This window comes from Coregonus lavaretus, assembly GCF_964263955.1.
Source record: "Coregonus lavaretus genome assembly, chromosome: 25".
NCBI classification, from domain to species: domain Eukaryota; kingdom Metazoa; phylum Chordata; class Actinopteri; order Salmoniformes; family Salmonidae; genus Coregonus; species Coregonus lavaretus.
In genome coordinates this window covers 21364472-21378415 of record NC_140012.1, presented here as the reverse complement: position 1 = coordinate 21378415, position 13944 = coordinate 21364472, and the positions used below count along the sequence as shown (strand labels likewise).

General features: G+C 43.8%; 1 protein-coding gene across 2 annotated transcripts; it reads left to right on the top strand.

The window, feature by feature from the left end:
* Positions 1–1860: 1860 nt before the first annotated feature.
* On the top strand, positions 1861–13944 carry foxk2a (forkhead box K2a). Of its 2 annotated transcripts, none has more exons than XM_084141795.1 (9): positions 1861–2319; positions 4861–5055; positions 7045–7195; positions 7884–8030; positions 8364–8557; positions 11336–11538; positions 11619–11879; positions 12000–12197; positions 12366–13944. In XM_084141795.1, exons 1-9 carry the CDS (start codon positions 2039–2041, stop codon positions 12575–12577), a joined length of 1842 nt encoding a protein of 613 aa, XP_083997921.1. In that variant the 5' UTR covers positions 1861–2038; the 3' UTR covers positions 12578–13944. The 2 variants fall into 2 exon arrangements, with proteins under 2 accessions (XP_083997921.1, XP_083997922.1); XM_084141796.1 differs by having other exon boundaries at positions 1939–2319; positions 12369–13944.

Here is a 13944-nt window from a genome sequence, read left to right as displayed (position 1 = left end):
GGGAAATAATCCATTACCTTTTATGGCTTATTTATCATCAAATAACACTCATTGGTATGATACCTATTTGTATCCTTTTGCAATTTTCCAATAACCCTGGCCGACCTCACTCCGAGTGAGACCCAGTCGACCCGTCTATCTCAGTGGTCCTCCGATGGTATTTCTGTGTGGGGCATGGCACGCCTAGGCAGTGCCATGGTGTCAGAGACATGTTGTGTTTGTCAAACCTAGTCTTTGGCTCCATAGTGTGGTATACTATTTGACCAACTCTCAAACAGAACACCTCTTGCAGGGCGTCTCGGCTCCTGCAGCTTCGACTGTAGGTAGGTCGGTGCCGCCCACTGGGGGCACGGGTCTCCTCCATCACTGGAGGGCTGTGCCCCTGCGCCTCGCTGTGCACCCAGGTTAACCGCAATGTTGTTGGGGGATACCTGGTTGATCCTCCTAGTAGTATATGACTCAAAGATTAGGCCATGCAGGTCTAAGTACACATGACCGGTACACTGAAACTGCGAATGGCTCATCAGTTATGGTTCCTTGATCACTCCAATGTTACTTGGATAACTGTGGCAATTCTAGAGCTTATACATGTCAATGAGTGTTGACCTTTGGGGATTGGTGCATTTATCAAACCTAAAACCCATGTGGGGTACTATCGGGTGTCGGTTTCAGTGACTCTAGATGACCTTGAGCCATTCGGGCACCCTTTGTGGTGGTGATGTCTCATTCGAATGTATGCCCTATCAACTTTCAATGGTACTTTGTGTCTACCATGGTGACCACGGGTAATGGGGAATCAGGGTTTGATCCTGGAGAGGGAGCCTAAGAAACGGCTACCATACCCAAGGATTATGCACCAGGCGCGCAAATTACCCACTGCCGACTTTGGGAGGTATACTAAACATAACAAAACAGGACTCTCTCGAGGCCCTGTAATTGGAATGGGTACACCTTAACTTATTTTACAAGGATCCATTGCTAATGTTTAAAAGTTGCATTTTACAGTGGTCAGAAACCTCTGAAAGTGTAATTAATATGTTTTAACCATAACATTTGACTGCCTGTGTATTGTCCAACGGTGTGACATAATGTCCTATGGGGTGATGCTATTAAATGAAAGGAAAAAAGGTGTTGTCTTGGACAAAATGTAAAAATAATTGTTAAGCATGAGGCAGGTAACATGATCATAATAAACAAGTAAATTAATTCATTTTTATCTAGGTTTGGTAAAATTATGGGAAATCTTACTCAAAATCTAATGGGGAGACACTTGGTTATCGTCAACATACAAGGGAATGTGTTTTTCAATTGAAATTACGGAATATGAGACCGATTTGAAATACAGAAGTAACTAATAATCTATTTGGGAATAATTAAACCTTTATATTAACATTTATAGTGATGGCACAGTCACACCAGAGGACAAATTCAAAGCACTGTCATAAAATGGTTTGTTAAATTGGATATACATTTAAAATCCACGGTGGACATAACATTTTGAGTTGTTTAGACATAATTTATTGCAACTATATGTTTTTTCACCTCAATTTTAGAAGTTGTTTTTATTTATTTAAACTTTTGTTTTAACCAAATGTCAACTACCCAGTTACAAAACTCCAGTCGATTCCGTTATATTCGGATACCATAGTTTACATTCAGCCATCGAGCTGAGCGTCAGCCTAAAGTGCAACCAGCCTTGTATTTTTACCGTCTATTTATATTTGGTTGTCATTGGTAAACACGATTTATTTGTCTACCCAGTCTTTGAAGTGATTGGACTGTTGAGCTATCAATAACCTCCTTTCCGCCCATTTGGCCTCCTTTGGTTGGCTGTTGTCCCTTCTCTTTCTCTCTGTCGCGGCGGTGGGTCGGAGCCGCTGTGTTCCCGATCTGGCACGTTCCTGTCCAAATTCTTCTCGGTTTAGAATTGGATTCCCTTTACGAAATCTCCGAAATTCTCAACTCTGCCAAATTTAAAGCCAGTGCTCCCCAATTCTATTTTTCCGCACACAGCCTCAAAATTAGAACCTCCAAGAAGATGGCGATGGGGTCGGCAGTCGCCCGGCTTGAGGGCCGAGAATTCGAATACCTGATGAAGAAGAGGTCGGCGACCATCGGACGGAACTCATCGCAGGGCTCGGTGGACGTCAGCATGGGCCACTCCAGTTTCATCTCCCGTCGGCACCTCGAAATTTTCACCGCCGGTGAAGACGGCACCGGTAGCGGGGAATTCTACCTTCGTTGCCTCGGCAAAAACGGGGTGTTTGTGGATGGGGTGTTCCAGAGACGAGGTGCTCCACCTTTGCAGCTCCCACGAATGTAAGAAGGGTATTATTTTACATTTTATGTCGAGGTAGAACTGCTAGCTAACGTAAATGTGACTATATTCTGACCTCCGCTTTGTTATTGTTTTGTTCCCCCGCCGCCGCACGTGTTGTGTCAAGCAACGCCTGTCCCCACCGAACGTTAGTGAGCGCTAGCTAACATTAACTGGCAAAGCTTGCTTTCTTTGCATAGAATGGTTACGCGAAACAACCTGAAAATGTTGTAATTTAACATTAATAAAATTGCTACGCGTGCATATGTTTGTGTGCATATCTCTTGCTAGCACAGTGTTTACGAAGGAATATGTACAGTGCCTTCAGAACGTATTCGTACCCCTTGACTTATTCCACATTTTGTTACAGCCTGAATTAAAGGAATACTTTTTCCCCCTCAACCATCTAGACACAATACCGCATAATGACTAAGTGAATATGTTTCGAAATGTTTTCAAATTTATTGAAAATGAAATATCTCATCTACATAAGTATTCACACCCCTGAGTCAATGCTTTGCAGAAGCGCCTTTGGCAGCGATTACAGCTTTGAGTCGTCTTGGGAATGTCTATCAGCTTTGCACATCTGGATTTGGGGATTTTCTCCCATTCTACCTTGCAGTTGTTCTCGATCTCTGTTAAATTAGATGGGGAGTGGTGTTGAACAGCAATCTTCAAGTCTTTCAACAGATTTAATGGGATGAAAGTCTGCACTTTGGCTGGGCCACTCAAGGACTTTCACATTCTTGTTCTGAAGCCATTCCAGCGTTGCTTTGGCTGTATGCTTGGGGTCATTGGCCTGTTGGAAAGTAAATCTTCGCCCGGTCTAAGGTCGTTTGCACTCTGATGCAGGTTATCATCAAGGATATGCCTTTGTTTGGCTCCATTCATTGTTCCTGCTATCCTTACCAGTCTCCCAGTCCCTGCTGCTGAAAAGCATCCCCATAGCATGATGCTGCTACCACCATGCTTCACAGGAGGGATGGTGTTAGAAGGGCGATGAGCTGTGCCTGTTTTTTTTCTCCAGACATAGAGCTTTGCATTCAGACCAAAGAGTTACATTTGTCTCATCAGACCACAGAATATTTTGCCTTATGCTCTGAGTCTTTCGCGTGCCTTTTTGCAAACCCATCGCATGCAGTCATGTGCCTTTTTAATCAGGAGTGGCATCCATCTGACTACTCTCCCATAAAGCCCAGATTGGTGAAGTGCTGTAGAGACTGTTGTCCTTCTGGCAGGTTCTACCATCTCAGCCAAGGAACTCTGTAGTTCTGTCATTGGGTTCTTAGTCACCTCCCTGACCAAGGTCCTTCTTGCCCAGTTGCTTAGTTTGGTCGGACGCCAGCTCTAGGCAGAGTCTGGGTAGTTCCATGTTTTTTCCATTCCCAATGATGGAGACCACGGTGTTCTTGGAAACTTTCAACACTCTAGAAATTGTGTTATACCCTTCCCCAGATATATGCCACATTACAAATCGGTCTGCGGCCAGTTCCTTGGACTTCATGGTAGTTTCTGCTCTGACATGCACTATCAACTGTGGCACCTTACATAGACAGGTGTGTTTCTTTCTAAATCATGTCCAAACAATTGAATTGGCCACAGGTGGACTCCAATCAAGGTGTAGTGACAGCTCAAGGATGATCAAAGTAAATTGGATGCAACTGAGCTCAAGTTGGAGTGTCATAGCAAAGTGGTGTGAATACTTATGTAAATTTGATATTTCTGTTTCTCATTTTCAAAAATGTCTAAAAACATTGTCATTATGGGGTATTGTGTGTAGATGGGTAAGAATCTATTTAATCAATTTTGAATTCAGGCTGTAACACAACAAAATGTGGAATAAGTCAAGGGGTTTGAATACTTTCTGAAGGCACTGTAGCTAGTTACCTGTACTTGTGCGATGGGCCATGCTTTGGCTCAATCTCAGCATGATTTCTAATCGGATGTGTTGCAATGTTTGAACAGCATCATGTAGAAACAAACTAACCTACCCCATGTTTTGTAATTGTCAGTATGGTCTATAGATCAAGCTGAATTGATAACTTTTCAAAATTCAGCCAGCAACCAAATGTTACCCGAAGGAAATGGTCAATAGAAGTAGGGGGTTGGAAATAGTCTTGATTGTTATGATTAGTAGAACTGCGTACCACTCTGATTCTATTAGGTCTGAAATATCAAATATGCCTATGTCACAGCAGGCCAGTCAGCTGGTCCCATAGCAGATGATATGGTCCAAATATACCCACATGTAATAATAAGACCTGTTATGTAAGTGTCATGATGGCCATCCATTTATAAACCCAGTGTAATGGCTAACTCTTCTGGCCCACACTGGCTAGACCCTATTAGAGCTGCTCTGCATGTTTTGACTATGTGCAAAAATACCCATAGCAACACTGCTGGTGTGTTGCAGTCAGTATGCATAATGAAAGAGACATTCTCACAATTGTTGAGTGAGTCTGGGTAGGTCTGGATGGCCTGCACTTGTCATGTCCTAATATTATCTCTTTGACTCTCCCTCCCTCTCTTTCTTTGTTCTCTAGGTGCTGTTTCCGGTTCCCCAGCACCAACATCAAGATCACGTTCACAGCCCTGTCCAGCGATAAGAAGGAGCGTAGGAACGTGTCGGAGTCGCCAGTCAAGCCCGTCCAGCACCAGATAGCGCCACTGACCATCAACATTCCAGACAACATCGCCCACCTCATAAGCCCCCTGCCCTCACCCACTGGCACCATAAGGTGAGAGTGGAGTGAAGTTGGAGCCATGAAATGGTCAGAGCATTGCAAATAGCATGGTTATTAGAGTCTGGACCTCGAAGCTAGTTCCGATGCTGATTTCCATTCTTCCCCTCTAATCAGGGACGGATTTAGACCTTTCTCACCTGGTGGGTGCAATTAATTATCAGGTAGAACAGAACCAGCAGTACTCCGGACCCCCAGGCTTAGATTTGAATACTCCTTATATATTAGTACCAGTCAAATTATTCACCTACTCATTCCAGGGCCTTTCTTTATTTTTACTATTATCTACATTGTAGAATAATAGTGAATACATCAAAACTATGAAATAACACATGGAATCATGTAGTAACCACATTTTTTTTTAACAATGACGGGTAGGCCGTCATTGTAAATAAGAATGTGTTCTTAACTGACTTGCCTAGTTAAATAAAAAAGATATATATAAATAAGTTGCCACCCTTTGCCTTGATGACAGCTTTGCACACTCTTGGTATTCTCTCAACCAGCTTCATGAGGTAGTCACCTGGAATACATTTCAATTAACAGGTGTGCCTTCTTAAAAGTTAATTTGTGGAATTTCTTTCCTCCTTAATGCGTTTGAGCCAATCAGTTGTGTTTTGACAAGGTAGGGGTGGTATACAGAAGATAGCTCTATTTGGTAAAAGACCAAGTCCATATTATGGCAAGAACAGCTCAAATAAGCAAAGAGAAACGACAGTCCATCATTACTTTAAGACACGAAGGTCAGTCAATCCGGAAAATTTCAACAACTTTGAAAGTTTCTTCAAGTGCAGTCGCAAAAACCATAATGCGCTATGATGAAACTGGCTCTCATGAGGACCGCCACAGGAATGGAAGACCCAGAGTTACCTCTGCTGCAGAGGATAAGTTCATTAGAGTTACCAGCATCAGAAATTGCAGCCCAAATAAATGCTTCACAGAGTTCAGGTAACAGACACATCTCAACATCAACTGTTCAGAGGAGACTGCGTGAATCAGGCCTTCATGGTCGAATTGCTGCAAAGAAACCACTACTAAAGGACACCAATAAGAAGAAGAGACTTGCTTGGGCCAAGAAACACGAGCAATGGACATTAGACTGGTGGAAATCTGGCCTTTGGTCTGATGAGTCCAAATTAGATTTTTTTGGTTCCAACCGCAGTGTCTTTATAAGACGCAGAGTAGGTGAACAGATGATCTCCGCATGTGTGGTTCCCACCGTGAAGCATGGAGGAGGAGGTGTGATGGTGTGGGGGTGCTTTGCTGGTGACACTGTCTGTGATTTATTTAGAATTCAAGGCACACTTAACCAGCATGGCTACCACAGCATTCTGCATCGATACGCTATCCCATCTGGTTTGCGTTTAGTGGGAATATCATTTGTTTTTCAACAGAACAATGACCCAAAACACACCTCCAGGCTGTGTAAGCGCTATTTGACCAAGGAGAGCGATGGAGTGCTGCATCAGATGACCTGGCCTCCACAATCACCCGACCTCAACCCAATTGAAATGGTTTGGGATTGGTTGGACTGCAGAGTGAAGGAAAAGCAGCCAACAAGTGCTCAGCATATGTGGGAACTCCTTCAAGACTGTTGGAAAAGCATTCCTCATGAAGCTGGTTGAGAGAATGCCAAGAGTGTGCAAAGCTGTCATCAAGGGAAAGGGTGGCTACTTTGATTTGTTTGAACACTTATTTGGTTACTACATGATTCAATATGTGTTATTTCATAGTTTTGATGTCTTCACTAAAAAAATATAGAAAAACCCTTGAATGAGAATTTGTGTCCAAACTTTTGACTGGTACTGTATATGTATTATTCAGCCGTCAGAGGACCTTTCAGCCACCATGGTTATGGATTAGGTGTATTTTGGATGCTTGATGGATCGGATATATTTTTTGCCATCACAGGATTTCCATGTTCATCACCAAACCACGCTCTCTCCCACTCAGTCTCACCGTTAAATTGTTTCTCGTCCCCCACAGTGCCGCCAACTCCTGTCCAAACTCCTGTCCGTCAAGTCCCCGAGGGGCGGGGCTGTCTGGCTATAGGATGGGCCGCGTGCTGACCGCTGACCTCGTCAACGAGAACTCCCAAACAGACGACAAGGACGGCTCGGGAGGAGACAGCCCCAAGGTGAGACACCAGCAACTCAGGGATGCATCTGAAGTGGCTTCCTCTCTTTGTCTCCTTTCCTTTACACTGAAAGGAAAAGAGAAGATCAGTCAAAGCATTATAATGGAAGACAAATTAGAGACCTGGCCACGTCTGACAGACCAGTACTGATGAAGGAAAGAATACAAGAAGAGAATTCCACTTTAGACTTTTGACATGCACTCCTAGTCCTGGGGTAAATCGGCAAAATGAAGCATTCGGAACGTTGCAAATAGAAATGAGACTAAAATAGCTAAACTATTCCCTGTTCTACCCGACAGACAGTGGTATCTGTTCTACACAATACATTTCTATCTCAATATTCTGTAATGTTGCACCCTCCTGAATACATCCCTGGGTGACGGAACACATTGGATTTGTTTTGGTTCTCTGGGGTGGGTTACTCATTGAAGTCCAAAAGTTGCCCAATGTTTGTGAAATATTGACTTTGGAGTGAGGAACCCTGGTGAACTCTAGTAAAATAGGGTGGGGCTCTACTTGTTTTCCAACGTGTGAGGAACATGAAACTGAAAACAAGTTCTCACAAAACCAAACACTTTTTTTATTGACCCAGATAAGCACATGCAATTATAGCAACAATCTAAATGCTGCCATATCAGATATCTGTAGCATGAAATGAAGCCCATTTCTCCATTTGTTCTGTCCTCAGGATGACTCCAAGCCACCGTATTCCTATGCCCAACTAATAGTCCAGGCCATCACCATGGCCCCCGACAAGCAGCTGACTCTGAATGGGATTTACACACACATCACCAAGAACTACCCCTACTACAGGACCGCAGACAAAGGCTGGCAGGTTGGTGACTCCACCCTGTATTTCATGCTGCTGTGGTACATTTCTCTTAGAATGAGAGACAAACTGACATCTAAGTAAACAGCATCTTTTTAAGTTATCCTGTCTTTATCCATCACAATCTGTCTTTCATGTGTTTTTGAACTAAACTCTATCCTCTCTTGTGTTCTAGAAACTGATCCATTGTTTCTCTCGCTCTCTTCCCCCCCTTCCCTCTGTCTCTCGCCCTGGTGTTCTACAATTCCATAATTCTCACATCTCTCTTGTGTTCTAGAATCTCAATCCGCTGTAACCTTTCCATAGTAATGAATACTGTCTCTCTCTTTTGTGTTCTAGAACTCGATCCGTCACAACTTGTCTCTGAACCGCTACTTCATCAAAGTGGCTCGGTCTCAGGAGGAACCGGGTAAGGGATCGTTCTGGAGGATCGACCCCTCATCAGAGGGCAAGTTGTGTGAACAGGCGTTCAGGAAACGTAGGGCCAGGGGGGTACCCTGCTTCAGGACGCCACTAGGGCCCCTCTCATCAAGGTAAATTACTACTCACTATAACTCAGATACTCCTATATTTCCATGTACACTGAGTGTACAAAACATTAGAAACACCTGCTGTTTACATGACATAGACTGACCAGGTGAAAGCTATGACCCCTTGTTGATTGTCTCCTGTTAAATCCACTTCAGTCAGTGTAGATGAAGGGGAGGAGACAGGTTAAATAATGATTTTTAAGCCTTGAGACAATTGAGACATGGATTGTGCATATGTGGCATTCAATGGGTGAATGGGCAAGACAAAATATTTAAGTGCCTTTGAATGGGGTATGGTAGTAGGTGCCAGGCCCACCGGTTGGAGTGTGAAGAACTGCAACGCTTCTGGGTTTTTCATGCTCAACAGTTTCCCATGTGTATCAAGAATGGTCCACCACCCAAAGGACATCCAGCCAACTTGACATAACTGTGGGAAGCATTGGAGTCAACATGGGCCAGCATCCCTGTGGAATGCTTTCAACACCTTGTAGAGTCCATGCCCGACGAATTGAGGCTGTTCTGAAGGCAAAAGGGGGTGCAACTCGGTATTAGGAAGGTGTTCCTAATGTTTTATACACTCGTGTACATTTTCCGCATACAATGCATTCGGAAAGTATTCAGACCCCTTGACTTTTTCCACATTTTGTTACATTACAGCTTTATTTTAAAATGGAGTAAATTGTTTGTTTTCCTCATCAATCTATATACAATAACCCATAATGACAAAGTGAAAAAATAGGTTTTAAGAAATTTTTGCAAATCTATTACAAATAAAAAGCAGAAATACCTTATTTACATAAGTATTCAGACCCTTTGCTATGAGATTTGAAATTGAGCTCCAGTGCAACCTGTTTACATTGATCCTCCTTGAGATGTATCTACAACTTCATTGGAGTCCACCTGTGGTAAATTCAATTGATTGGACATGATTTGGAAAGGCACACACCTGTCTATATAAGGTCCCACAGTTGACCGTGCATGTCAGAGCAAAAACCAAGCCATGAGGTCGAAGGAATTGTCCGTATACATGATTGTGTCGAGGCACAGATCTGGGGACGGGTACCTAAACATTTCTGCAGCATTGAAGGTCCCCAAGAACACAGTGGCCTCCATCATTCTTTAATGGAAGAAGTTTGGAAACAACAAGACTCTTCCTTGAGCTGGCCGCCCGACCAAACTGAGCAATCGGGATAAGGGCCTTGGTCAAGAACCCGATTGCCACTCTGACAGAGCTCCAGAGTTCCTCTTTGGAGATGGGAGAACCTTTCAGAAGGACAACCATCGCTGCAGCACTCCACCAATCAGACCTTTATGGTAGAGTGGCCAGACGGAAGCCATTACTCAGTAAAAGGCACATGACAGCCAACTTGGAGTTTGTCAAAAGGCACCTAAAGGAAACCAAGATTGAACTCTTTGGCCTGAATGCCAAGCATCACGTCTGGAGGAAACCTGGCACCATCCCTACGGTTCAGTATGGTGGTGGCAGCATCATGCTGTGGGGATGTTTTTCAGCAGCAGGGACTGGGAGACTAGTCAAGATCGAGGGAAAGATGAATGGAGCGATGAACGGAGCAAAGTACAGAGAGATCCTTGATGAAAACCTGCTCCAGAGCACTCAGGACCTCAGACTGAGGCGAAGGTTCACCTTCCAACAGGACAATGACCCTAAGCACAGCCAAGACCTGAATATAGCTGTGCATCAACGCTCCCCATCCAACCTGACAGAGCTTGAAAGGATCTGCAGAGAAGAATGGGAGAAACTCCCCAAATACAGGTATGCCAAGCTTGTAGCGTCATTCCCAAGAAGACTCAAGGCTGTAATCTCAGCCAAAGGTGCTTCAACAAAGTACTGAGTAAAGGGTCTGAATACTTACACTACTGTTCAAAAGTTTGGGGTCACTTAGAAATGTCCTTGTTTTCGAAAGAAAAGCAATTATTTTGTCCATTAAAATAACATCAAATTGATCAGAAATACAGTGTAGACATTTTTAATGTTGTAAATGGCTATTGTAGCTGGAAACGGCTAATTTTGTTATGGAATATCTACAGGCGTACAGAGGCCCATTATCAGCAACCATCTATCCTGTGTTCCAATGGCACGTTGTGTTTGCTAATCCAAGTTTATAATTTTAAAAGGCTAAATGATCATTAGAAAACCCTTTTGCAATTATGTTAGCACAGCTAATCAATTTTAGATTAAGGCTGTAATTTAACAAAATGTGGAAAAAGTCAAGGGGTCTGAATACTTTCTGAATGCACTGTAGTTTGAAATGGCATGAAGTTCTCCAGCAGTATTTAACTCACCAATGCCCCCTGTGGGCTCAGTTAGGCATTGCAGGTAGATTAAATTATTTGTCTGTCTGGGACACTGAGCTCTTAACCTAACGTAGCAGGCGTAAAAAAATAAAATAAAATAAAACTAGATCCCCTACATACTGGTCTTGACGAAAATACAATAAAAACTGTCGGGGGAAGGAAACAAAACTGTTGGCAGGTTCTCTTCTGCACTGTTAAACCAATCTGGTAAATGTGAAGGAGGAGTTAAGATGTAGTGTCACCTTGTTAACTCCAAAAGCGGAAGGTTCTTTCCATCACAGGCTCTTTCCATTTTCCCTGAAAACCGGAACATCAGGTTGTTGGGGACTCGGCAAAGGCTACTGAGCTCTAAATGAGTCAATGGGCTCTGGGGAGGATGTTTCTTATTGGCATGCACACACCGATGACAGCACACACTTTCACATTTGCGTCATTCTAATAGTATTCCTGCTGTCTTCCCGTCAGGAGTGCCCCGGCCTCTCCTAGCCACACAGGGGGGCTGTCGGCCCACTCCAGTGGTGTGCAGACACCAGAAAGCCTGTCAAGGGAGGGCTCCCCTGTCCCCATGGACCCAGAGCCAGCTCGGGCCACAGCTCCCACCACGGCCACTGCCCTACAGCCCAAACTAGCTGTCATCCAGGAGGCCCAATTCGCTAAGAGTGCTCCTGGTAGGTTGTTGTTTCAACTCTGGTGGTGGGTGGTAAACCACTCCATTTCCTGTCTGACCTCTGACACTTGTCTCTGGTAGGCTCCCCTCTGAACAGCCAGCCGGTGCTGATCGCCATGCAGCGACAGTTGCCCCAGACGACCATGAAGCCTGTTACCTACACCATGGCAACACCCGTCATGACAACAGCTGTAAGCTCTACCCCCATCATGCAGACAGTGCACGTACTCCAACAGATCCCGATGGTCACCATGGCTACCGTCGCTGCCTCACAGAACTCCGTTGTTACACTGAAAACAGAACCGCAGGAGAATGGAGGGGGAGACCACAATGGGGTCAAAGGTGGGGAGACTGAGTTTGGCATATAGATTTACAGTACATTTTTAGTTCTTTGCTGTAACAGTCCCATATAAATGAAAAACTGTAGTCTTATATCGCAAAGTGTTTGTCACTCTTTCCCAGTCAAAGTGGAGCCGGTCCCAGCCATCATTACTTCCTCTATAGGCGGCGCCAATCGCATCATCCAGACCTCCCAGGCCACGCCCCTAACAACGGTTACCATCGTGCAACAACCTCCCCTGGGCCAGCATCGGCTTCCTATCAAGACCATCACACAGAACGGGACTCACCTGGTCCCCATCACTACTGCTGTTAACACAGGTGAAACACACTCAAAATGGCACCCAACACCATGAAGCTTTAAAAATGGCAGATGATTGTAATGACTTTATTTGTGTAAAATTACCAGCCTTTTCACTCTGTGCTTGTTTATGTCAGGCCTGCCATGAATCCAGTAGTGAAACTCCCTCTCTCTCTCCCCCCTCTCAGCAGTGGTGAACCCCCTCCACCTGTTGGCAGCCCATGCCTCGGCCTCTGCATCACTGCCCACCAAGAGGCAAAATGGGGAGCTGGCCGACCACCCCGAACCCAAGAGGGTCAAAACGGAGGAGGGGGGCGAGAGTATAGCCCCCGCTGTAACCAACTCATGCACAAGCGGAGACTGGGAGAATGGGGTTAGTGAAAAGGCCGGCGATAACTAGAGGTCCTGACCCCTCTCCTCAATGAGCTCTACTATTCTACTATCCCACCCCCACAACCTGACTCCCACTCTAAACCACGTTGATCCTCTACTCCAAGGTGCCAAAAGAAGAAGAGATATGGATCCACCTCCGGATTACAGAATGTGTGAGCAGTAGACAGACCACCACCCACCCATTGGTATAAAAAGCAGAAAATAATATGATGCAAAAACTAAAAGAACAAAACAAGGCCAAGGTACAAAAAAAAAAGGAAAAAGTTGTTAGAGGTGACCCTGTTTTGGAGATACAAATGAAAACTAAACCTTAAGTGAAGCACAGTAAGCCTTCATATAGAAGTTTAAATTTAAATGAAGTCTAAAAATGTAAATTAGATCTAAACAGACCTCTAGACTTTGACCACCAGAATCACCAAGCCTTCCACTGCTGATTGGAAAGTTTCTCTTTCAGTTTTTACCCAGGACACAACCCCAAGAGAGGGAAGTAGCCAATGGCATCATCCTGGTAGCATGATGGGCAAGCGCTTAATTTTTGGGAAGAAATTACTTAGACCGTTAACAGTAGTGTATTCTGTAAAAGGAAGTGTGTGTGGGGAACCATTCCCTATATCTCTGGCAGCTAGCCTTAATGTCGACCTATCTAATGCAGTCGTGAGTAGATATGCCGTATTTTGTTGTACACGTGTATCCTAGGATCTTCTTTGAGTGTACCACCTGTTTCCTAAGGCACAGACATTTATTTAGTAATAACCATACTAAAAACTAGAAGTGAGGTCGAAAACATCTAACGTCACCTGATATTGTGGAATCCTCTATTTTTTTCCGCGGTGGACTCTTTATTCAGTGAAATGAATGTAGTCACCTTTTCCTTCAAGAAAACACTATGGAGTGAATTGTTTTGTTTTTCTGTTGTCAAACTCAAAATAAGTTTATCGCTGTACATCTACAGATTTTTCATATTTTAACAAATATCCTATAAGATAAAAGTATATTTCCATGCGTGTTTGACTGTATGCTTCATCAGTGCTTGCATGTTACCGAATTTAGAGAATTTACATGAGCAGATAACTGAATATGTAACTGAAGAAAATAAGACTGAATCAATGCTATACTGTATGATTCTGAACAGTGCTGCACTTACCCTCTTTATTTGAGTTATTTCTTTCCCTCCTTTCTTCTGTTGTCCCTGTCATCAATGGCTGTTACCTTTTGTTTAAAGTTGGCAGTCTCCTTGCTTGATTATTTTATTCTGTTTAGGCTCTCTGAAGTCTCTTCAGATTGTATTCAATGTTTCCATGAGGAAAAATAAGTGATAGATGTTTATTCGGCTTCAGTAAAATGCTTCTTTTTTTATAAATTAATTTAAACCTC

Excerpts from the sequence above, each read along its gene's own strand:
- foxk2a (XM_084141795.1), top strand. The coding sequence starts at position 2,039 with ATGGCGATGGGGTCGGCAGTCGCCCGGCTTGAGGGCCGAGAATTCGAA. Across the intron at positions 2,320-4,860 it reads CCTTTGCAGCTCCCACGAAT|GTGCTGTTTCCGGTTCCCCA; the intron begins GTAAGAAGGGTA and ends TTTGTTCTCTAG. Across the intron at positions 11,539-11,618 it reads ATTCGCTAAGAGTGCTCCTG|GCTCCCCTCTGAACAGCCAG; the intron begins GTAGGTTGTTGT and ends TGTCTCTGGTAG.